Here is a 25,151-nt window from a genome sequence, read left to right as displayed (position 1 = left end):
AAATGGCCTGCGGACCGGTACCAGTCCACGGCCCGGGGGTTGGGGACCACTGGACTAGAGTAGCACTTTTAATTTCAAGAACTTTTCCTTTGCATCACAACCTGGCTGTTTGGCACAAGAGGTTTAGCTTTCAGCACACCTTCGTTTTCAACATGCCTTCCTCACAAAGCTGAATGATTTCTAGCTTTCAGTTTGAGGTAAGAGACATGTGACTCTTCCTTTACTTGAACAATTATGAGACCACTGTATAATTGCGTATTATACAATGGCATAATTAGACCATGGTATAATTTCAATATTGTCTCAAGGAATAGGGAGGGAGGTCCAAGTAGAGGGAGAGAGATGAGGGAATGGCCAGTGAGTGGAGCAGTCAGAACACACATTTATTATTTTATTTTTTATTATTTTTGTGACAGAGACAGAGAGAAGGACAGATAGGACAGACAGGAAGGGAGAGAGATGAGAAGCATCAATTCTTTGTTGTGGCACCTTAGTAGTTCATTGATTGCTTTCTCATATGTGCCTTGACTGGGGGCTACAGCAGAGAGTGACCCCTTGCTCAAGCCAGCAAACTTGGGTTCAAGCTGGTGAACCTTGCTCAAACCAGATGAGCCCATGCTCAAACTGGTGACCTCGGGGTTTCGAACCAGGGTCCTCTGCGTCCCAGTCCGACGCTCTATCTACTGCGCCACCACCTGGTCAGGCAAAACATACATTTATTAAATTTACCGTCTTATGTGGGCAGGATTCATAGCTCCCTAAAAACAATTACAATAGTAACATCAAAGATCAAGGATCACAGATCACCATAACTAACATAGTGATAATGAAAAGTTTGAAATAGTGTGAGAATTACCAATATGTGACACAAAGACGTGAAGTGAGCAAATGCTCTTAGAAAAATGGTGCCTATTAGAATTGCTCGAGCCCTGACTGGATAGCTCAGTTGGTTAGACCACTGTCCTAAAATGAGACATTGTTGGTTCTATCCCAGGAGAAACATCCCATACAGAAACAGATTGATGATTCTGTCTCTCTCTCTTAAATCAACTAAAAAGAGAGAGAATTGTTCAACACGGAATTGCCACAAACCTTTAGTGAGTAAAAACATGGTATCTGTAAAGGGCAATAAAGAGAAACAATAAAATGAGATATGCTTGTATCTATAAGCCAAGGGATGCCTGAGGCCACCAGAAGTTAGGAGTGGCATGGAACAGTTCCACGGAGAGAGCATGGCCTTGCTGACACTTTGACTTTGGACTTCTGGTCTTCAGAACTGAGACAAGGAGTCTATTGTTTGAAGCCACCCAGGGTGTGGTACTTTGTTATGGCAACCCTAATGCTATGGTGTGAATATTTGTTCCCTCAAGATTCTTATGTTGAAACCCTAATGTTCAATGTAATGGTACTAATAAGTGGGACCTTTGGGAGTAATGTGGATGGAGCTCTCATGAATAGGATCAGTGCCCTTATAAAAGGATCCAAAGAGTGCCTGACCTGTGGTGGCTCATCTGGCTTGAGTGCAGGCTCACTGGCTTGAGCTCCCAGTCAAGGCACATATGAGAAACAATCAATGAACAACTAAAGTGATGCAACTATTAGTTGATGCTTTTATCTCTCTGTTTGGCTCTCTCTCTGAAAAAAAAAGGGCACAGTGTTTGAATCCCTAGAATCCAAGAGAACCAAACTGAGGTATCTATTGCTATAGGAACTAGTTGTGTTTCCTACTGTAGTCAAAAATATTTGTTTAGCCTGACCTGTGGTGGAGCAGTGGGTAAAGCATTGACCTGGAATGCTGAGGTCACCGGTTCAAAACCCTGGGCTTACCTGGTCAAGGTACATATGGGAGTTGATGCTTCCTGCTCCTCCCCCTGTTCTATCTCTTTCCTCTCTCTCTCCTCTCTCTCTAATAAAAATGAATAAATAAAATCAATAAATATAAAAAAATGTTTAGATAATAAAACAATAAAACAAAGCAAAAAGATTTATTTAGCTACAACAAACTTATCAGTCATGAACGCATGCATGTACACATCACACACACATGTATATATGCATCCACATATTTGTTCCTTCCTTTGGTTTTCTGGCATTTCCAAGTTTGCAGATGTCACCTTAAGGATCCCATTCAAATTTCAGGAAAACTACTTAATATAAGGACACACACAGAGTTGCTGATGCTCTCACAGTGTTTCTGTGCTAAAAAGTTGAGACGGGAAACAGCTCCTGGAGTTGTGTGCAGAAGCTTGTTCAGGATGGCAGCGTGGGCAGAGCAGGGCTGGGCCACAGCTTCTTCTGCAGGAAGGAGTGCCTCATGCAGGTGGAGTGGAGTTTGCCAGAAGCTCTTTTATGTCAAATGTTTTTCTCAGGCTCCAGCTTTATAAATAATCCTAAATGAACAAATAAAAGATTATCAGTCAACTAACTTCAACCTGATGGGACTTCTCTAAGTAGAAATATGTATATATATATTTAAAAGGCATTTAGATTCGTATTCAGTCTCTCATTTTTCAGCCAAATTAAGAGTCAATTTTTGACTATCTCAATACTGTATTATATTCCCTAGGTAACCAGATCCTCTACCCCTTAGTCATTTCATGGTTCATTACCACTTCCATTAGAGATAGGGAAGGGAAAGGAAGGGAAATTACAACCGAGCCATCTGGTACCTTTTTGATACTGAAATGTTAAGTGAGAGAAGTATAAACCACAGCCTTGAATGGAGTTGTTAAATTGACTATGGATTCAGATTATTCATGATCTTCCTCCTGCTTCTTTCATCCATCATTCCTGTAAACAATTGATGCTTAGGGTAAAAATGAATTTCTTTAAAAAAATTTTAAAATTAATTTATTGTGTTTACATAGATTCTAGTGTTCCCCAGAATTCATCCTCCCCTCCCCCATGTTCCCCAGTACATCTTCCCCTCTCCCCCTCATCCCTTCCCTCCAGGGTTTGCTTTTCTGTTCTCATCCCATCCTATCACCCTATCATCCCCTTTCCCTCTGTCCACTTTCCTTCTGGATCCTTTGATCCCGCCTCTGTCTCTATTCCGCTCCTCAGTTCATATAAAAATGAATTTCTTAAACAAGACACAAAAAGCATTAACCAAAAAGAAAAAATTTAATAAATGTGACTACATTAACATTAAAAAGTTTGGTTCATAACCTGACCAGTCAGTCGTGCAGTGGATAGAGTGTCAAACTGGGACACAGAGGACCCAGGTTTGAAACCCTGAGGTCACCCAGCTTGAGCGCGGGCTCATCTGGTTTGAGCACAGCTCACCAGTTTGAACCCAAGGACACTGGCTTGAGCAAGGGGTCACTCACTCTGCTGTAGCCTCCAAGTCAATGCATATATGAGAAAGCAATCAATGAACAACTAAGATGCCGCAACAAAGAATTGATGCTTCTCATCTCCCTTCCTGTCTGTCCCTATTTGTCCCTCTCTCTGTCTCTCTGTCTCTGTCACACAAAAAAAGTTTTATTTATAAAAAGATACCACTTAAAGAAAATAAAAGACAACTTACATTCTGAAATATATGCAGCTTATGTATCCAATAAAAAGGTTAGTTTAATATAAAATAACTACATAAAAATGAGAAAAAAAACAATACAAGAGGCTGAACAAGCAGGAATGTCACAGAATGAGAGACAATTATGGTTAATCAATATATGAAGAGATGCTCAACTCTATGTGTGTTCAGGGCAATGCAAATCAAAACCACAGAGAGACGATTTTACAATCATTTGACGGGCAGAACTCCAGAAGTCTGATTTTACCAATTGCTAGAGAAGACGGGGATCAACAGAATCTCATATGTTGCTGGGAGGAGTGTAAATTGGTGCAGCTTTAGAAAACAACCTGCCATTATAAAGCTGAACACTCATATTCTACAACACAGAAATGCTACTCCTAAATACATGTCAGCGCTTGCCTATGTACACCATCAGGAGACGGGCTCAAGAATGCTCAGAGCAGCCCCATTCACAACAGTCAGAGGCCCATCTTTAGAAGAGGAGATAAATCCATTGTGACAGTCACACAGTGCAATATTGTACAGCAGTAAAAATGAGTACATTACATAGCCAGCAATACAAGTGGACCTTAATACTGTGAAGCTGAATGACAAAAAAAAAAAATCAAGTCCCAGACAAGCACATGCAGCACAAAATCATTTTTGCAAAGTTCAAAAACAAATACTAAACAATATATTACTTCTATATGCCTATATCCTTGATCAAACAAAACAAACAAACATAGTAAGGAATAAAACCAACAAAATTCTAGACCAGAGTTACTTCTGGGAGAAAAGTAGGAGGATGAGATGGGGAAAAGTAATTAGTTGGGATAAAATATTATTAAGATTCTGGTACTTGTTTGATGGTAGGTTCCAGGGTATTTATTATCCTATTTAAAAAAAATAGATACATTAGTAAATGTTAAATGAAAGATGACCATTCATGTACCTATGACTGTAAGTCTTAAATCAAGGATTATGATTAACCCAAACCTGTGCATCTGACGTCCATTACAATAAAAAATGCAAACAAACAAAAAGCATTGGATATCTAAATTAACTTGTCTAAATCTTAAGTAAATAAAGGCGAGGCTTCAAGGGCCCCTCATTGCAAAGGCCCTGTGGGAGTGGGAGTTGTGCAGTGCTTACGGATGCAGTTGGGAAGCATTTCTATGCGAGTCCAGTACTTCTAGTAAACTGCTACAGAGATCTCAAAAGGAAGGGGCCTGCATCTCCCAGACAGCAGTATATATTGTGATTTTTTTATTCACATTTACACCCAAGTTTGCATTCTTTTTCTTAATTTGGCTTCTTAAATTGTGTAACTTTTTTTTTTTTTTTTGGAGAGAGGTCGGGAGAGAGAGAGAGACAGGAGCATAGAGCTGCTCCTGTATGTGCCCTGACCGGGGAATCAAACCGGCAACCTCAGTGCTCTGGGATGACATTCCAATCAACCGAGCTATCCAGCCAGGGGTTAATTTTTATTGATTTTTAAAGAGACAGAGAGAGGAAGGGAGAGAGAGGGGAGGGGGGAGGGAAGCATTCATCTGCTGTTCAACTCAGCCGTGCACTCAGTTGCTTTTCGTGTGTGCCCTGACCGGGGATGGAACCTGCAACCTTGTCATTTTGGGATGATGCTCTTAACTGACTGAGCTAACTGGCCAGGGCCATATAAGCTTCCTACGAAACCTAGCTCCATTTTTGATAATCCATTTACAAAACCATTTTCATGAGGTACAAAGAGCACACAGTGGAATCTTTCCCCCAACCTATCTGGTCCCTTTCCCAGTGGCAACCGACGTTAATGTGTGTGACTTTCCTTATATACAGATTTTACCTCTCCTCCTATTTCTTAGTTTTTACTTTGAATTAATTTCAAGCTTACAGAAAAACTGAGACGAGTACAAAGAACTGTTTCCTCTGGGACCACTGGAGAAGAGTAACTTGTGAAAATTTGTGCGAAATGGCAATATACAAAGTTACTCAACACAACATTATTTGCAAGAGCAAAAGACTGGGAAAAAACATATGTCTAACATCTCCAATTCCAACCCACACCAGAGTCCATTCTTAGTTTCTCTCTTTCCGTATCCAGAACTGCTCTCTGACAGTGAGAAACCTAGCTCTCACCATGACTGCCAGCCGCAAAGAGGCCCCCCTCACTCTGGGGGCGCTGACGCCCACACGCCCCTCTCCCTGTGGATGCCTTGCTTACCCAGCTTGAGCTCTGTCCCCCCGCTGGGCCACTCCCCTGTGTGGACACCCTCTTCACTCCACTCAGACTCCAACACGGTGCTGGGCCACGGCAGCCACCTCTCCCCCTGACCTCCCCCTCTCACTGAACCTGCCACGCCTCACTCTACACGCTTCTGGAACAAATTATACAGGAAGGAAGGAAAACGTGAAAGGGAAAGAGGAAGAAAAGGGGAAGAGAATGGGAAGAACTTCTACTTTTTCTGCACTAATGATAAAATCTGCACCTTATTCTTATTTATGGCACCATGATATTACACAGTATTTTTTTTTTTGTATTTTTCCAAAGCTGGAAATGGGGAGGCAGTCAGACAGACTCCCACATGCGCCCGATGGGATCCACCTGGCATGCCCACCAGGGGGCGTCGCTCTGTCGCGACCAGAGCCACTCTAGCACCTGGGGCAGAGGCCAAGGAGCCATCCCCAGCGCCCGGGCCATCTTTTGCTGCAATGGAGCCTTGGCTGCGGGAGGGGAAGAGAGAGACAGAGAGGAAGGAGAGGGGGAGGGGTGGAGAAGCAGATGGGCGCTTCTCCTGTGTGCCCTGGCCGGGAATCGAACATGGGACTTCCGCACGCCAGGTTGACGCTCTACCACTGAGCCAACCGGCCAGGGCCTACACAGTATTTTTATGGCACACACAATACAGTTTACAGATGAACTGTAGTCTTTTTAACCAGTCTCTTATCTACAGAAACCTGTGTTTTGCCAGTCTTTTGCTATTCCAAATAATATTGCACGAGTTACACAATTAATGTGACCCTAGAGCAACTGCACACATTGTAATTTTGCACATACGTTAGTACACTAGTGGGATTAAATCCTAGAATGGGTCAAAGGGTACATGACTTTGTAATTTTGATAAATATTGGCAAATAGCTGCCTACAGGCATGTATAAACAGTATGTTTAACTTATTCTTTGAATGACAGGAGGGAATTAAAATTTTCTGGGCACATGGGTTTATAAAACCAAAGCAAAACAAATACTCAAAACCTCAACTAAACAAAAAACACAACAACACAAAAAAGATCTGGAAATAAAACCCCAAACAAACCTCCCAAAGCAAAAAAACCCCAAGCAAAACCAAAATAAACCAAAGCAAAAAAGGGGAGTGGCAGCTTCTTACCTGTTGCCTCTGTGAATAGGGTCTTCTCATCAACACTTTTAATATTACAGGAAGTAAATATTTTCCTTCCTTCAATTTTTTCAAGTTGGCTATTGATCACCACAACAGAACAAAGGGGGACAGGTCTGCAAAAGAAAAAAAGAGGAAAAAATCAGTTTATATCAGATTTCTGCAACATTGAGAGATGATCGAGTGCATGACAGGGGTGGCAATTTATGATACCTGATGCCAGCGGGTGCTGAGAATCCTAGATGAACGTTCCTTAAAGAGGCTGACATCAGCAGCCACTCACACCCCCTTCCTCCCAAGCACCACTGCTCCCGGGCGGCTCATGGGAGTCTGGTCCCTGACTGCCCTTCTGGGTTAGAGTCAAAGGATCACCTGGGAGTCCAGCTCTGTGGTGGCACAGGCTGTCCCCTCTGACTATCCAGAACAGGGGTCCCCAAACTATGGCCTGCGGGCTGCATGCGGCCCCCACTGCACTTCCAGAAGGGGCACCTCTTTCATTGGGGGTCAGTGAGAGGAGCATAGTTCCCATTGAAATACTGGTCAGTTTGTTGATTTAAATTTACCTGTTCTTTATTTTAAATATTGTATTTGTCCCTGTTTTGTTTTTTTACTTTAAAATAAGATATGTGCAGTGTGCATAGGGATTTGTTCATAGTTTTATTTTTTATAGTCCGGCCCTCCAACGGTCTGAGGGACAGTGAACTGGCCCCCTGTGTAAAAAGTTTGGGGACCCTTGATCCAGAGCAAAGTCTGAAGGGAGCTAAAATCCTTTAAAGAAATGAAAACAGGACTATGGGATGGTACCAGTCAGTTTCTCTCATTTTCTCTGTTATAAACGAGATTTCTCACCCAATCCCTTTAGAGTAACTTTCACTAGAAAGACAACTAATAACAACAAATTGCTGGTTAGCAGCTTAATGTGTTAAATAGTGCTGTCCAACAGAACTCCTGTGATGACAGAAATGTCCCATATCTAAGCTGTCCAATATAGTAGCCACAGGTGACGACGGAGCATTCAAAATGTGGCTCCTATGAATGAGAAACCAAATCTTTAAATTTATTTAATTTTAATTAATTTGTATTTCAATTTAAACAGCTACATGTGACTAGTGGCTACTGTTACCTTTGAGAATCCTGGAGACATAGGACCATAAAGGAAAAGATACTCCTTTAAAGGTGATATGGTAGCTGGCAGAGCAACAGAGAGCAGGGAGACGTGGTTTTTGTGTTCCTATAGTACCCCCACGTGGGTGAAGGACCTACTCCAGGTGGAAAGGAAATTACCACTGTGATTACCCTCTGCCCACTCTCCCTTCCCATTTGCTGTTCCTGAACCTCAATGGAACAACCCAGCTTTATTTACTCTTTTCTTGGGCCAGCAACCATGGGATCATGTCTATGACCTCACACTCAAGCTGGCAACCCTGTGCTCAAGCTGGATGAGCCCAAGTTTAAGCCTGAGACCTCAGTGTTTCAAACCTGAAACCTCAGCTTCCCAGAATGATGCTCTATCCACTGTGCCTCTACCGGTTAGACAAAGATGGCTCTTTGAAAAGACTAATAGTCTCTGTCAAGATATAAGAGAGTATAATAAATACTAAATAAGAGAGCTATTAAGATCAAAAGGGTACAGGCCCTGGCTGGTTGGCTCAGTGGTAGAGTGTCAGCCTGGAATGTCGAAGTCCTGGGTTTGATTCCTGGCCAGGGCACACAGGAGAAACACCCATCTGCTTCTCCACCCTTCCCCCTCTCCTTTCTCTCTATCTCTCTCTTCCCCTCCTGCAGCCAAGGCTCCATTGGAGCAAAGTTGGCCCAGGCACTGAGGACGGCTCCATGGTCTCCGCCTCAGGCACCAGAATAGCTCTGGTTGCAACGGAGCAATGCCCTAGATGGGCAGAGCATTGCCCCCTGGTGGGCTTGCTGGGTGGATCCTGGTCAGGTGTGTGCTGGGGTCTTTCTCTCTGCCTCCTTGCTTCTCACTTCATAAAAGTCCAAATAAAAAAAGGGTACAGTTACAGATTTAGCTAAAATTAAAAAAAAAGACTACTATGAATAACTTCATGTCAATATATTTTAAAACTCAGATGAAATGAACAACTTATAGAAAAATATTGGTATCAAACTAGAAAATTAGAAAAGATTAAGAAGCCTGAATAGTTAAATAAAGAAGATACTGAAAGCCATGGCTGGATAGCTTGGTTGGTTAGAGCAGGGGTAGTCGACCTTTTTATACCTACCGCCCACTTTTGTATCTCTGTTAGTAGTAAAATTTTCTAACCGCCCACCGGTTCCACAGTAATGGTGATTTATAAAGTAGGGAAGTAACTTTACTTTATGAAATTTATAAAGCAGAGTTACAGCAAGTTAAAACATATAATAATAATTACTTACTGAGTACTTTATGTTGGATTTTCGCTAAGTTTGGCAGAATAAATCTTTATGAAACAACTTACTATAGTTAAATCTATCTTTTTATTTATACTTTGGTTGCTCCGCTACCGCCCACCATGAAAGCTGGAACGCCCACTAGTGGGCAGTAGGGACCAGATTGACTACCACTGGGTTAGAGCATCATCCTAATACACAAAGGTTGCAGGTTTGATCCCTGGTCAGGGCACATACAGAAACAGATAGATGTTTCTCTTTCTCTCTCTCTCTCTCTCCCCCCCCCCCCCTCAAATCAGTAAATAAGTTAAAAAAAAAAAAAAAAGGAAGAAGATGGGGAGGCCCCTGTGAGGGTAGGGAAAGGGCCGTGGTCTCTGGATCATTTCAGGGTTAAGTCCCTCACTGATCAGAATAACCACCCAGGACTAAATGTAAACAAAGAGTCTACTGATTAAATAAAAATGTGGTTGTAATAGTAACTAGTTTTCCTAACTAATTTACTAGAGATTTTTAACAAATTTCCTTCTAATTTAATGTGGCCAGAGAACTTAGCCTGTAAGGTTCTGATTCTTTAAAATTCACTGAGATTTGATTTATGGTCTAATACAGGGGTCCCCAAACTTTTTACACAGGGGGCCAGTTCACTGTCCCTCAGACCGTTGGAGGGCCGGACTATAAAAAAAACTATGAACAAATCCCTATGCACACTGCACATATCTTATTTTAAAGTAAAAAAACAAAACGGGAACAAATACAATATTTAAAATAAAGAACAAGTAAATTTACTTTTTTTTTTTTTTAATTTTTAAAAAAAAAATTTTTTTTTTTAATTTATTCATTTTAGAGAGGAGAGATAGAGGGAGATAGAGAGACAAAGAGAGAGAAAGACAGAGGGGAGGAGCTGGAAGCATCAACTCCCATATGTGCCTTGACCAGGCAAGCCCAGGGTTTCAAACCGGCGACCTCAGCATTTCCAGGTCCACGCTTTATCCACTGCACCACCAGAGGTCAGGCCCAAGAACAAGTAAATTTAAATCAACAAACTGACCAGTATTTCAATGGGAACTATGGGTTTGCTTTTGGCTAATGAGATGGTCAATGTGCTCCTCTCACTGACCACCAATGAAAGAGGTGCTTCTTCCAGAAGTGCAGCGGGGGCCGGATAAATGGCCTCAGGGGGCCGCATGCGGCCCGCGGGCCATAGTTTGGGGACCCCTGGTCTAATACATGATCAATATTTGTGCTTGGGAAGAAAGTGTATTTTTCTTTAATTATTGGATATAGGATTCTATATATTTCCAATAAATCATACTTGTTATTACATGATGTTTAAGTTTTCTCTTTTCTAATTTTTTTTGTCTGCTTGCTCTATTACTAATTTAAAACAGTGTATTAAAATCTCCTACTATGAAAGTAAATTAGTCCATTTCTCCCTGATTCTACTAGTTTTGTTTATATACTTTAAAGTTATTTTACTAGGTATATACTGATTTATAATTGTTACTATCTGCTATTGAACTGAATCTTTCATTATGAAGTATCCCACTCTATCATTAATAATAACTTTTTAAACAATTTATTATATATTTTTCTGATATTCCAGCCCTCTTCTAGTTGGGTGTTTTTTTTTTGTTTTTTTTTTTGTATTTTTTCTGAAGCTGGAAACGGGGAGAGACAGTCAGACAGACTCCCGCATGCGCCCGACCGGGATCCACCCGGCACGCCAGGGGGCGATGCTCTGCCCCTCTGGGGCGTCGCTCTGCCGCGACCAGAGCCACTCTAGCGCCTGGGCCATCTTTGCTCCAATGGAGCCTTGGCTGCGGGAGGGGAAGAGAGAGACAGAGAGGAAGGAGGGGGGGGGTGGAGAAGCAAATGGGCACTTCTCCTATGTGCCCTGGCCGGGAATCGAACCCAGGTCCCCCACACGCCAGGCCGACGCGCTACCGCTGAGCCAACCGGCCAGGGCCTAGTTGGGTGTTTTCTTGGCATATTTTTCTTTCCTTTCAAACTTTTCTGTGTCCCATTTTAGATTTATCATATAAACAGTTTATAGCTTTTTACATTTTAAAACTCAATTTTATAGTTTCTTTCTTTGAAATAATGGTTTGGTCCATTTATACATTTAGTACAATTACTGACTTATTTAGACTTATTTCTTATTTTGGCATTCTATGTGACTCACTTTTTCTGACCTTGTTATTTTTCCCTCCTTCTTGCATTTTTAAAAATCAAATTTTATTTATTGATTGATTTACCTTGTTTTTACTTTTCTATGGATTTAGGCTTTAATTATTCATTCACTCACCCTCTCCACTAAAAAATACAAAGATGCTTGAACATTATGTTCGCCTCCTCCCACACTACATGTTATTTTTGTCCAGTATTTTAGCTGTCCTTTTTTTAATTCCCAGAATTTAGACATTATTATTACTTATATGTAGACTGTTTAGATTTATGTTATCTACATGTTTACTGATGTATTTGCTCACTATCCCATCTTTCATCCTTCTGCCTGGTGGGATTACTTTCCTTCTTTCTCTGGTACATTCTTTAGAAGTTCCCTAGGTACTGTCCGGTTGTTTGTAAACTGTCTCTACTTCTGTTTAAATGAAAATGCCTTCACTATGCCCTAGTTTTTAAACTAGTTTTGCTGAGAGCATGATTCGAAGTTACATGTCTTTTTCAGGACTCTTAAGATACTTAATTATTTTCTGGCTTCCACTGTTGCTACTGATGAGCTTACTGCTAGTGGGAGGTGCCTTCTCGCCTCTAAGAAACAAGGCTGTTTTGCTCAGGGTCCCCTTTTAGCTCTGTTTTTAAGATTTCTTTACCATCAGTGTTGTTTAATTTCTCTGATATATGTCTAGATATGACTTTATTTTGATTTCTCTTGCTTGATATATATCATGCTTTCTGTATCTGTGGGATCATGATTTTCTTTAGTTTGAGAATATGCTTGTCCATTATCTCTCCAAATATTGGATCCCTTCCATTCTCTCCATTCTATACTTTTAGGACTCTAAATAGATCACATTAGGACGTTTCATCTGTCCTCTATAGCGTAACCTCTATTTTATATTTTTCATCTCTTTTTTTATCTTTGTGCCGGATTCAGGGTAATTTCTTCAGTTCTATATCTCTGTTCACTTTCAGTTGTGTTTAAATAGCTCTTTAGCCCACTAAGGGGTGCTTGTTTATAAACAATCACATTTTTATTTATAAAAGTTTTAGATTCTGTGGCAAATCTGCTTAATAATTTTTATAGTTTTGTTATTGCTTTCTCTTTTCATGATTTCATCATTTTTAAATTTTTTAATTCTTTTTTTTTTTTTTTGAGAAAGACACAGACAGGAAAGGAGATGAGACACATCAACTCATAGTTGCATCACTTTAGTTGTTTATTGATTGCTTTTCATATGTGCCTTGATGGGAGGGGCCCTAGCCGAGCCAGTGACCCCTTGCGAAAGCCAGCAACCTCGGGCTTCAAGCCAGAGGCCTTGGGCTTCAAGCCAGTGACCTTTGGGCTCAAGCTAGCGACCATGGAATCATTTCAATATCCCGTGCTCAAGCCAGCAACTCCATACTCAAGCTGGTGAGCCTGTGCTCAAGTCCGATGAGCCAGAACTCAAGCCAGTAACCTCAGGGTTTCATACCTGGGTCCTCAGCATCCCAGGTCGTTGCTCTATCAATTGTGCTACAACGGGTCAGGCTGTGATTTCATCTTTTATTTCTTTTATAGTGTGTATCTGATTATCATGACATCGTAAGTTCCTGAGGATCTAAATCTGTTTTTCATTATTTCTGCTAATTCTCACTGACAGTGGTTATTTCCTTGTGAATCTGACACAGGATATAGTTATTATGAAAGGAGAATGTTCTTTAGAACTTCCTGTCTATGTTGCATAAAGTCTAACTCAGACCTTCCCAACCAATATGCCATGAATGGAATATAGAAATGCTGAGATATTGGTCTTTTAGGTGGATAGCTACCTCTAATCATTAGATGCTTTGTCTATTTATATTAATATTATAAGTTTATCTTAATGTGATAAGAACAAGGAAATAAATCAACATACTAAAGGTGATATATGAAAATCCCACATGTACCATTACCACACTCAATGGTCAAAGACTGAAAGTTTGTCCTCTAAGATGAGGAACACGGCAAGTATGACCACTTTTGCTACTTCTATTCAACATAGTACTGCAAGTCCTAGTCAGAACAATTAGCCCCCAAAATAAAAAAAATAAAAAAGGCATTCTAATTGAAAAGAAAGTATATTATCTCTGTTCACAGATGACATGATCTTATTGTAGAAAACCCTCAAGATTGAACAAAAAACTGTTAGAACTAATAAATGAATTCAAAGTTGTAGGATATAAAATTAACACACAAAAATCTGTTGCATTTCTATGCATTAACAGCAAACAATCTAAAAAGGAAATTATAAACAATTTCATTTACAGTAGCATCAAAAGTAAAATACTTAGGAATAAACTTAACTAAGGAGGTCCAAAACTTGTCCACTGAAAACTATAAAACATTGCTAAAAGAAATTAAAGATGATACAAATAAATGGAAAGACATCCTGTGTTTATGGATCAAAAGATTAATATTGTTAAGATGTCAATAGTACCCAAAGTGTCAACCTGCCCATCATGAAAACACATGTAGAGCAATATAATATTTTTCTGATCTTTAGTACTATTCTCCATTAACAGAAATTTGGGATCTTTGTAGCTATTCCTTGTCTTGGCATAGATGTGCCTTGTTGCTGCTAGAAGAAAAAGTAATGATAACAACAACAATAATGTTAATAATAACAATAAGCTGCTAACATTTACTGAGGATTTGTTATGTAGCCAGATATCGTCCTAGGTGTTTACATGGATTCATTCATTTACTGCTCACAATGAGAAGTGCCTGGGAATTTATAGTCCATGGGATAGGATTTTCCTGTGACTTCTCCTATGACCAATGTGTGAGAGATATGAAGTCTCCAGTTCCCTTGCATGTAGTAGTGGCGATCCTGAGGCACACATTTCACTCCAGAGTTCCATGAAGCTCCCCTTCGCAGGACTTTGAGGGCTCCACTTCGGTTGGCTTCTTCCCCTTCTCTGTCCTGCTTCTCCCACTGCCTTGCTCATTTCCTCTGGGAGCACTTCCTTAATAATTACGTACACACAAATCTTTGTCTAAGGGTCTGTTGCTGGGGAACCTGACCTATGACATCTAAGAAGCAGAACATACCCATGAGTTTACCTTTTAAAATTGATGTTGAGATTGGCAGTCATGACAACTCCTCCGGCCAATATAGCCGACATACCAACAGTCTGATCAACCATGGTCGCAATGGCCCCTCCATGAAGGAATCTAGTTACAACAGGAGTGAAAAAGATGTTTTCAAAAAGTCTGAAACAAGAGCATCCCTATATAATTTACTTATGAAAGGTCCACTTACTTCATGTTCAGTGTACTGAATGTCAAATATCCATGTCCTCAACTTTACTTGGTTCATACCATAATAGTGTAGTTATTTGTAATAAACCAGAACTTAATGGTAATCTGATCATAAGAAAACATTAAAATATCATTTGGAAAATTTATACTAGTTTTTAAATTAAACTAACAATAACACCATTGTTTAAAAATTTAGAAAACATTGATAAACAGAAGAAAAAGAGAAAAATAATTAGAAGGCATCTAGTGACAAACCACTGTTAACATATCAACAATACTCTTTCAATTTATACTGTATTGTCTTATATCCTATGCTTTTGAGAATTAATAATTTAATTTATTTAAATATCTTTCTTTTTTTGTGACAGAGATAGAAACAGAGAGAGGGACAGATAGGGACAGACAGACAGGAAGAGAGAGTAATGAGAAACATCAATTCTTCGTTGCGGCACCTTGGTTGTTCACTGATTGCTTTCTCATATGTGCCTTGACCAAGAGGGGCTACAGCAGACCGAGTGACCCCTTGCTCAAGTCAGCGACCTTGGGCTGAAGTTGGTGAGCTGTGCTCAACCCAGATGAACCCATTGCTCAATCTGGCAACCTCAGGGTTTCAAACTTGGGTCTTCTGCATCCCAGTTCAACACTCTATCCACTGTCACTACCTGGTCAGAGATAAACATCTTTCCATGTCAATAAATCTATCTATATTACCACTTTAATGCCTTCATCCTAGTCCACGAACACATGGTGATACTGTAAGATAACAATCTTCAGACCCACATTTCTAGGCTCTCATACTTACCCGGGTACTCCTTGCAGGTAAGGGCCACCTTCAAACAAGCAAACTATCCTTTCCTCAGCATCATTGTAGAACATCGCATATTCAAAGCCCAGGCCATCCTCAAAGCTTCCGCAGAACAACCGAGCCTGAGACAGTTTTTCTTTGTTTATAGCCTTTGAGGCTGTAGGGAAATAATCTGGGTGGGTACATGAGAAACAGGTCTGAGAAAGATGCCATGAGAGCTAAACATCTGTATCCTGCTAAAATAACAGATCAGTGGATGATGGATGAAAATAAAACAGGTATAAAATTGAAGGGAATAGGAGGATCCCAAAGAAACAGAATATAAGATATTTGCCCTTGTGGAATTAACAGCCTGACTGGAGACATAGTAAACACAAATGAAATCAAAACAAAGTACTTATAACATGACGATCAGGAAATACGTCATATAAATGAAGTGAATAAGACACTAAGGTGTACGCAGAAACTCTTCTTGGAATAAATGTGGTTTAAATGGGATTTAAAGAAAACAACACTGGGAAACAATTTTCTTTTTCATTTTCTGTTGCATGAGGTTTTAGAACTTTTTCTATATATTTCTGCATCACTGATTCCAAATATGAAATCTATTTTTTGTTCTTGCTCTAGTTTTTATGCAATTTTAATTTCTTTTTGTTACAGTTAATGGCATGCAATTGGTTTTTAAATTGGAGTTAAAGGGCAACAACTCTTGGATTGAATATAACCACAAGACAATTAATGTTTTACAAACATCACTTTTACATAATTGTAGTTTTTTGTTTTTTTTCTGAAGCTGGAAACGGGGAGAGACAGTCAGACAGACTCCCGCATGCGCCCGACTAGGATCCACCTGGCACGCCCACCAGGGGCGATGCTCTGCCCCTCCGGGGCATCGCTCTGCCATGACCAGAGCCACTCTAGTGCCTGGGGCAGAGGCCAAGGAGCCATCCCCAGCGCCCGGGCCATCCCTGCTCCAATGGAGCCTTGGCTGCGGGAGGGGAAGAGAGAGACAGAGAGGAAGGAGGGGGGGTGGAGAAGCAAATGGGCGCTTCTCCTGTGTGTCCTGGCCAAGAATCGAACCCGGGTCCCCCGCACGCCAGGCTGACGCTCTACCGCTGAGCCAACAGGCCAGGGCCAATTGTAGTTGTTTTTAAATGTAAAAAATTATTATCTGATAAAAACATCCTCTTATTTTGTTTTAAGATTGAATCATGGCTTCTTGGAGTAGGCATAAATGTAAGAATAGTCCTGACACCTTCTGTTATATATGTGGCTGTTACACACTTCAACGTCAAAGGTGCAATATTTAATCATTTGTGACACGTGCATATATTGCCTATTTTCAGGTTCCCCTTGGCGATCAAGACAAGAATTGGGCTCCTCATATTGTGTGTCATAATTGTGAGGAAATGCTTCGTGACTGGACAAAAGAAAAATGCAAAGGAATGCCTCTTGGTATTCCCATGGTTTGGCGTGAACCTAAGGACCACAGCAGTGACTGTTATTTCTGTCTGATACATATAAAGGGCATCGGCAAGAAAAAACGGCATATGATCACATATCCTGGCCGGGAATTGAACCCAGGACTTCCACACACTGGGCTGATCCTCTATTGCTGAGCCAACTGGCCAGGGCTTGAGAGGCATCAATTCTTTGTTGCGGCACCTTAGTTGTTCATTGACTGCTTTCTGATATGTGCCTTGACCGGGTGTGGTGGGGGACTACAGCAGAGCAAGTGATCCCTTGCTCAAGCCAGCAACCATGGGGTCATGTCTATGATCCCACGCTCAAGCTGAGGACCTGTCCTCAAGCTGGATGAGCCCGTGCTCAAGCCAGCAACCTCAGGGTTTTGAACATGGGTTCTCTGTGTCCCAGTCCAACACTCTATCCACTGCGCCACCATCTGGTGAGGCTTAAATTAGACTTGCATTTAAAACAAAAACTTGCAGCATCTTCCCTTATGAGAATGCAGTACATCGTTCAACTAGAAAGTAATGGTCTGCCCTCCCCCTAAGAATGTCCATTTTATAGGGGACAGATCAGTGGCTTTCATAAGATTCTTAGAAGAGCCTGATCAGGCAGTGGCGCAGTGGATAGAGCACCGAACTGGGACACAGAGGACCCAGGTTCAAAACCCCGAGGTCGCCGGCTTGAGTGCGGGTTCACCAGCTTGAGTGTGGGGTCCCCAGATTGAGCATGGGATCATAGACATGACCCCATAGTAGCTGGCTTGAGCCCAAAGGTTGCTGGCTTTAAGTCCAAGGTCACTGGCTTGAGTCCAAGTTCGCTGGCTTGAGCAAGGGGTCACTTGCTCTGCTATAGCCCTGCGCCCCCCTATGAAGGCACATATGAGAAAGCAGTCAAGGAACAACTAAGGTGCCGCAATGAAGAATTGATGCTTCTTATCTCTCCCTTCCTGTCTGTCCCTATCTGTCCCTCTCTCTGACCCTCTCTCTCTCTCTAAATAAATAAATGCAAGTCTAGTTTAAGAGCCTAATTAGGCACAACATACTCTAAAATGGTAAAGGTTGGTGTTATCATTTCCATTTAAAGGGAGATAAAAACCAAAGATGAGTACAATGAGACTGGCTTTTGCGTATGAAGATTCAACCAGTTGAAAGAGTTTTTCATTTCTAGTCACTTGTTATCATCAAAGAAATCAGTGGTTCCCAAATTCCAGGACCTAACAGCATCCAAACTATTTGGAAGAGCTCTAACCAAAGGGTCTAGGTGATTCAGATAAAGAGAAACACTAACAAATAACAGTTTAACTCTTCAGTTAGTGCAAAAACAGTAGACCAATGCAGACCTGGAAGCCAAAATTTTCAAGTTTTTCAATGTGTCCCTTTTAAAACACAACAGTTGGCCTGATTGTGGTTTTTCCTCCTATCAGACTCAAGAAAGAAGATGAAGAAAGCAATGAGCAGGAGGAGTTACTCATTTCCCCCTACCTCCCACGCATACATGAGACATACAGGATAAGAAATGTCTTCTCTTTTTGTTAGCCTGTCTTTTATTATAGAAGTCTCAGTTAAGAAATCAGAAGGGTAGAAGAAAAATATTTTTCTTCCTCTGTAGTTTCTGGCAACTCAGGTGAGACCTACTGGGACACTCTATTTGATCCAGAGCCTGCAGGTGCGATCCTAAGAAAACTGGCAGAAGTTGGGGAAGGGTAAGAATTCTTTCCAAAGTTCACTCTCCCGGGATCTCTACCTTTCTAGTACCAGGTTGAGAGAGAAAAGCAAAAGTTTCTTGTCCTTCCTTTCCAAATTCAGCTTAGCAAGAAAAAAATACGGGTAAGAATTAGTGCTTTAAATTGTGGCTGATGGCCTGACCGGGCGGTGGCATGTTGGACAGTGTGTTGAACTGGGTTGCCAGTTTGAGCGCGGGCTCATCTGGTTTGAGCAAAAGATCACCAGCTTGGACCCAAGGTCGCTGGCTCCAGCAAGGGGTTACTCGGTCTGCTGAAGGCCCACGGTCAAGGCACATATGAGAAAGCAATCAATGAATAACTAAGGGATTGCAATGAAAAACTGATGATTGAAGCTTCTCATCTCTCTTTGTTCCCGCCTGTCTCTGTAAAAAAAAAAAAAAAGAAAAGAAAAAAAATGTTGCTGATGAAGTAGCTTCCAGGTACCCACTGGTTTATTTTTTATTATTATTTATTAATTTTAGAGAGAGAGAGAAAGTGAGACAGAGAAGGGGGAAGAGCAGGAAGCATCAACTCCCGTATGTGCCTTGACCAGACAAGCATTCCAGGTTGATGCTTTATCCACTGCACCACCACAGTTCAAAGGTACCCACTGGTTATCAATCCTTTCCCTCCTCAGGACAGTTATTGTTTTCTTGTTTGTCTTGTTTTGTGTTCTAAGAACCTGGCTTGGATTCTGTCTGCTGGGGCATGCAGGTTGTCAGTTCTTATGTGTCTAAGTGGTCCAACTGTCAGATTGGGGCTTTCAAAGTATGGCTGGACAGAAATGTGGGTTGCCCGCCATCTATGGCTATCATCCTACTGACTCGCCAGCTTTCAAAGGGGTTGTCTAAGTCTTTCTTGTGGCTGCTTTTGGGAGTGACTCTATCTTGAGAGGGATGCATCTTTCATACCCTCTCTGGGGACTCCTCTTAGATCCACATTAAGCCATAAATAACTTACTAGTTTTGTTTTTCAGTCTGTTGATAGATATACCTTTGGTTTTTAAAAAAAGGAAACAAAAATTTAAAAAGGAGTTCAATACTGTCAGGAAAATTTACTGTTTGTCCCAGCTGAAACTTGATAAAATATTTAAAAAGGTTTTTGTTAAAGGGATCTATGATCAGAAGGTAGCCAAACTGGAGGCTGATACTCAGAGTCTGATAGTATAATGTTTTTTTAATGGCCTCTCTATTCTGTCTGTTTGATCCCACTCCTACCATGGAAACTTCTCAGTTAACTGAATCCCCTTTTCAAAACCCTGCTGACTATATGCTCCACCAACTCTGTCTACCTCTTCTTGATGGCACAATTTTGCTGAAGATAATTTGGAAGTTTATTGGCTTCTTTGGGAAACTTATGAACTCCTGAAACTGGCTCTTCTAAGACTTCTTCCTTCCCATTGCTCTGCTGTTCCCTCCTCCTTCTGCTACCTTCAATCTTCTATTCAGTTCCCTTGAATCCTTTGATATGTCCCCATTCAAACTCCTACTCTTCCCTCCCTGTCCACCTTTCCCAGACTTTTCCCTTCCCACTTCAGTCCTCTAGCTCCCTGTAGCCATTTGAACTTTACCCCCACTCACTATCAAGGGCTCTAAAGGGGCCTAGAGTACCCCCAAAAGCAAATACCTGAAAAGAAAAAAGAAGCAATTTGGAAATTGGGCAAATGAAAAACTCTTAAAAGCCTTCTCTACAAGAATAGTTAAAAGCTTTAGCCATCTGAGTGGGTAACCTTAACTTGTTCTATCTGCCTGTAACACAATTTAGAGTCAACTGTTCTTTTGTAAACTAGTGAGTTTTGTACTATTAATGGCTCAAATTTAAAAATGAAAGCTATATGATCTCTGCTTATGTCTGTTTGTATATTTATGTGTGTCTCTAAACATATGTTCTAGACATGTTTTTTTTTTTTTACCTCTGGATGGTATTGCAAAAATTAATTTGTAAAAAAAAGCTGTATTTAGGCCCTGGCCAGATAGCTCGGTTGGTTGGAGCAGTATCCCAAAGTGATGACATGGCTGGTTCAATCCCTGGCCAAGGCACATGCAGGAACAGCTTGATGTTCCTGTCTCTTTCTCTTCCTTCCTCTTTCACTGAAATCAATTAAAAAGAAACAAAACTGTATTTAATTGGATTACAAAAAAGTGCTTATATAAATTAAGTACTCCTAAAATTCTCAGAAATTAACCCAAATATTTTTAACATGACTTGGATAATCTTTGGCAAATAAGAATATTGTTGGTTTTTTGTTTTTTTTTTTGGCATTTTTCTGAAGCTGGAAACAGGGAGAGACAGTCAGACAGACTCCCGCATGCACCCGACCGGGATCCACCCGGCACGCCCACCAGGGGGTGATGCTCTGCCCATCTTGGGCGTTGCCATGTTGCGACCAGAGCCACTCTAGCGCCTGAGGCAGAGGCCACAGAGCCATCCCCAGCGCCCGGGCCATCTTTGCTCCAATGGAGCCTTGGCTGCGGGAGGGGAAGAGAGAGACAGAGAGGAAGGCACGGCGGAGGGATGGAGAAGCAAATGGGCGCTTCTCCTGTGTGCCCTGGCCGGGAATCGAACCCGGGTCCTCAGCACGCTAGGCCGACACTCTACCGCTGAGCCAACTGGCCAGGGCCAAGAATATTGTTGGTTTAATGAAACAATAATAATAAAGAAAATACTCGAAAAACATATGCCTTCAGAGTTGTCAACACTAAATATGACGCAGACATACAACTTTTTCTACCTGGGTTTATTAGTTGAATAAGCTCATATTATCTCTGCTACAAAATTTTTCCAGCAAGAGAAATAACAAGATGATGCTTAGTTGTTTAATATCTCATGAAATTTTCATAAAAGAGCAAGTGAATTAAATAGATATAAAAGTTTATAAATAAACTTTTCAACAATAATTAGGTGTTACTGTAAATTTACTTTAAAAGTTTCCTAAATCTCTTGAGTAACTTACACTCTTAGAGTTTTCCTAAGTGATGGATATTAATTGAATATCTAATTATTTTCAAATAAGATAATATACTGAAACATTAATTGCTAAATGTAACTCAGATGTGTTTTTTTGGTAAGAATAGTTATGAGGTAGAGAGATATGTTTTTCTTAAGGGGAAAAAAGAAAGTAATTTTTGTCCTAAAGCAGCAAAACTGGTTGTTTCAGAATAAGAATGTAGAGAAGAAAGGACAAACTAAGAAGAGAGAAAAAAGTGGGGTTGGGGTGAGGTGAGGTGGACAGAGAGATGAAGAGAGGCTCTTAAGTCATGTGGTCAGGCTGGCTAAAGTTTAATAAATTTATTATAAGGGTTTTTAAAATAACCTTTAATATCAATAGAATACCTACACAAAATAAAAATTTTATATTTCATCTATTAAAAGGACACAGTTTTCTTAGACTACTGGTCTGCTCTTGGTAAGAGATTATAAAAAGTTTTTCTTTACCTTTTTTTTCTTTTTTGTTATTTTTTCGAAGTGAGAAGTGGGGGGTGGGGGTTTTGGGGGGAGGGGGTGGCAGGCAGGCAGACAGACTCCCGCATGTGCCCAACCAGGATCCACCCGGCATGCCCACCAGGGGGCGATACTCTGCCCATCTGGGGCATTGCTCGGCTGCAACCAGAGCCATTCTAGCACCTGAGGTGGAGGCCAAGGAGCCGTCCTCAGCACCCGGGCCAACTTTGCTCCCGGAGCCTTGGCTGCAGGCGGGAAGAGAGAGAGAAAGACGGGAAGGGTGGAGAAGCAGGTGGTTGCTTCTCCTGTGTGCCCTGATCAAGAATTGAACCTGGGATTTCCACACACCAGGTCTATACTCTACTGCTGAGCCAATCTGCCAGGGATTCTTTACCTTTTAAGTAATTTGCCTAGAAAATAAAGATTTTCTTACCAAAATAAATTCCTGTGTTTCATATTGTCTTTATCAGGTCTTTAAAAATTATTTATTTATTTTATTTTATTGTTATTTTTTTTAGGTAAGAGGAAGGGAGATAGTGAGGGAGCTACATACACCCCAACTATAATAGAAATCACCAGCAACCCTATCTTGGGCCAATGCTAGAGTACTAAGCTATTTTTAGTACCTGAGGCTGATGCACTTGGACTAACCAAACTATTCTCAGCACCCAGGACCACAGTTGAACCAATTAAGCCACTGGCTGAAGGAGGGGAAGAAGGAGAGAAGGGGGAGGAGGGAGCAGGGGAGAAGCAGATGGTTGCTTCTTCTGTGTGCCCTGACCAGAAATTGAACTCAGTACGTCCATATGCAGGGCCAACACTCTATCTACTGAGCCACGGGCCAGGGCCTTTAAAAATATTTTTATTTATAGATTTTTAGAGATAGAGAAACAGAGAGAAAGATATACATCTATTTGTTGTTCCACTTATTCACGCAGTCATTGGTTGACTCCTGTATGTGCCCTAACTGGGAATTGAACCCACAATCCTGGCATGTTGGAAGGATAATCTAACCAACTGAACTACCTGGACAGGGCCTATCAGGTTTTTGATTACTTAAGAAAATTGAGGTTTTTTTTTTTTTTTTTTTACAGAGGCAGAGAGAGAGTCAGAGAGAGGGATAGACAGGGATAGACAGACAGGAATGGAGAGATGAGAAGCATCACTCATTAGTTTTTCGTTGTGACACCTTAGTTGTTCATTGATTGCTTTCTCATATGTGCCTTGACCGCGGGCCTTCAGCAGACCGAGTAATCTCTTGCTCAAGCCAGTGACCTTGGGTCCAAGCTGGTGAGCTTTTTGCTCAAACCAGATGAGCCCGCGCTCAAGCTGGCGACCTTGGGGTCTTGAACCTGGGTCCTTGGCATCCCAATCTGATGCTCTATCCACTGTGCCACCGCCTGGTCAGGCGAGAAAACTGAGGTTTTTTCTACAAAAAGAGCTATGGTGTTTTTTTGTTTTTCATTTTAAATTATGTAACTTTCCGTGTTTGCCTTTGAAATCTTTTTTACACTTTGGTTAAGTGCATGATTACCGTAGGTTTTGTTTCAGTGACCTGTGATCCTGTTTAGTCAAGTATTTATATTTTAAACCTTTTGATATTTTTGACAATCTTCTCAAAATCAAATTCTAAATAAAGTCTTTTTGACCTAAAAGTAACTTTCAGAGAGCCCTTGGAACATCAAGAAATTTGATCTCTCTACTTATAAAAAGAAAGATTTTAAACTGTTTAGTCCTATTTGATATTTTAAATTATACATGGAACACTGTCAAATAAAAAGTAATATTTAGTCAGACTCAGTGGACAGAGCCACCACCAGTGATGCTGAGGTCCCATGTTTGAAACCCTGAGATCTCAGGCTTGATTGCAAGCTCACCAACTTGAGTGCAGAGTCACTAGTTTGAGCATGGGATCATCAGTGTGGGTTACTGGCATGAAAGTGGGATCATCGACATGATCTGATGGTCACTGGCTTGAGCCCAAAAGTTATTTACTGGATTGAAGCCAAGCTTGCTGGCTTGAGCAAAGGGTCACTGGCTTGGTTTTAGCCCCTGGTCAAGGCATGTATAAGAAGCAATCAATAAACAACTAAAGTGCTAAAACTATGAGTTGATGTTTCATGTCTCTCTCTCTTATGCTAAAAATTAATAAAATAAATAAAAAGGAAAAAAATGATTGAAAATATGAACAATAAAATGGCAATAAGTACATATTTATCAACAATTGAACCTAAAAAATAAAATAAATGAACAAGCAGAACAGATAAAGACTCATAGATACAGAAAACATTTTGATAGTTACCAGATGGGAGAGAGGTATGGAAGGGGGTGTGTGAATGTAATTGGAAAATAAAAAATAATTAAAAAATTTAATTATATGGGGCTGAATGAATTGATGAGAATGATCACAATTTTGTTTGACTTTGTTTGAAACACTGCTGGTTTTTAACATTTTATTTTTCCAGATTTAAGAAAAACTTTCTTTACTCTCTTAAGCTAGCTATACCTTACAGCAATTTAGTAAAGTATACTTTTATAAACATAATTGAAACATTATCTTTCTCCCTATCTGATTGATCCAGAATTTGGAAACTCTTATTGAGTATTCTTATTTTCATGGTCATATAGTTATTTACAGATCTGTTCTCTTTATTCCAGGACATAACTGGAAACATCAGTTATATTATCAAAGCTTTGACTGGATTGTCATTGTAAGGTTGGTGTGTAATGGAGAAAGATCACATGAGGAACCAGACCTGGGAACTCTGGCTGGAACCGCCCATACCCATGTGCGCTAAAAGAAACTTCCCAGAAGCCCTTTAAAAAAGAGCGACTATCTGCCAGCCAGTGAGATTTCACCACGTCATATTAACTCGACCACCCTAGATGAGACCCTTTAAATATTCCCCATGTGGATCACCCTATGTGACTTCTCTGGTCTCTGTCCCCAGGACCAGA

At 40.8% G+C, this 25,151-nt stretch overlaps 1 protein-coding gene across 3 annotated transcripts in view; it reads right to left on the bottom strand.

The window, feature by feature from the left end:
* Positions 1–366: 366 nt before the first annotated feature.
* THEM4 (thioesterase superfamily member 4) overlaps positions 367–25,151 on the bottom strand; it is a 73,068-nt gene continuing 48,283 nt past the window's right edge. For 2 of the 3 annotated variants that reach the window (XR_010729428.1, XR_010729427.1), the window contains 5 exons: positions 15,557–15,731; positions 14,557–14,667; positions 6,900–7,024; positions 2,670–2,790; positions 367–2,390 (listed from right to left, as the gene is read on the bottom strand). Coding sequence is in view for 1 of the 3 variants with exons in the window: in XM_066262117.1 (XP_066118214.1) it covers positions 2,353–2,390; positions 6,900–7,024; positions 14,557–14,667; positions 15,557–15,731 (449 nt within the window). In the remaining 2 variants the exon portion in view is untranslated. The remainder of the gene's footprint in view (positions 2,391–2,669; positions 2,791–6,899; positions 7,025–14,556; positions 14,668–15,556; positions 15,732–25,151) is intronic. The other variant, XM_066262117.1, reaches the window with a different exon arrangement.

This window comes from Saccopteryx bilineata, chromosome 2 (genome assembly GCF_036850765.1).
Source record: "Saccopteryx bilineata isolate mSacBil1 chromosome 2, mSacBil1_pri_phased_curated, whole genome shotgun sequence".
NCBI lineage: Eukaryota > Metazoa > Chordata > Mammalia > Chiroptera > Emballonuridae > Saccopteryx > Saccopteryx bilineata.
This window is presented reverse-complemented; position numbering and strand designations above follow the sequence as displayed.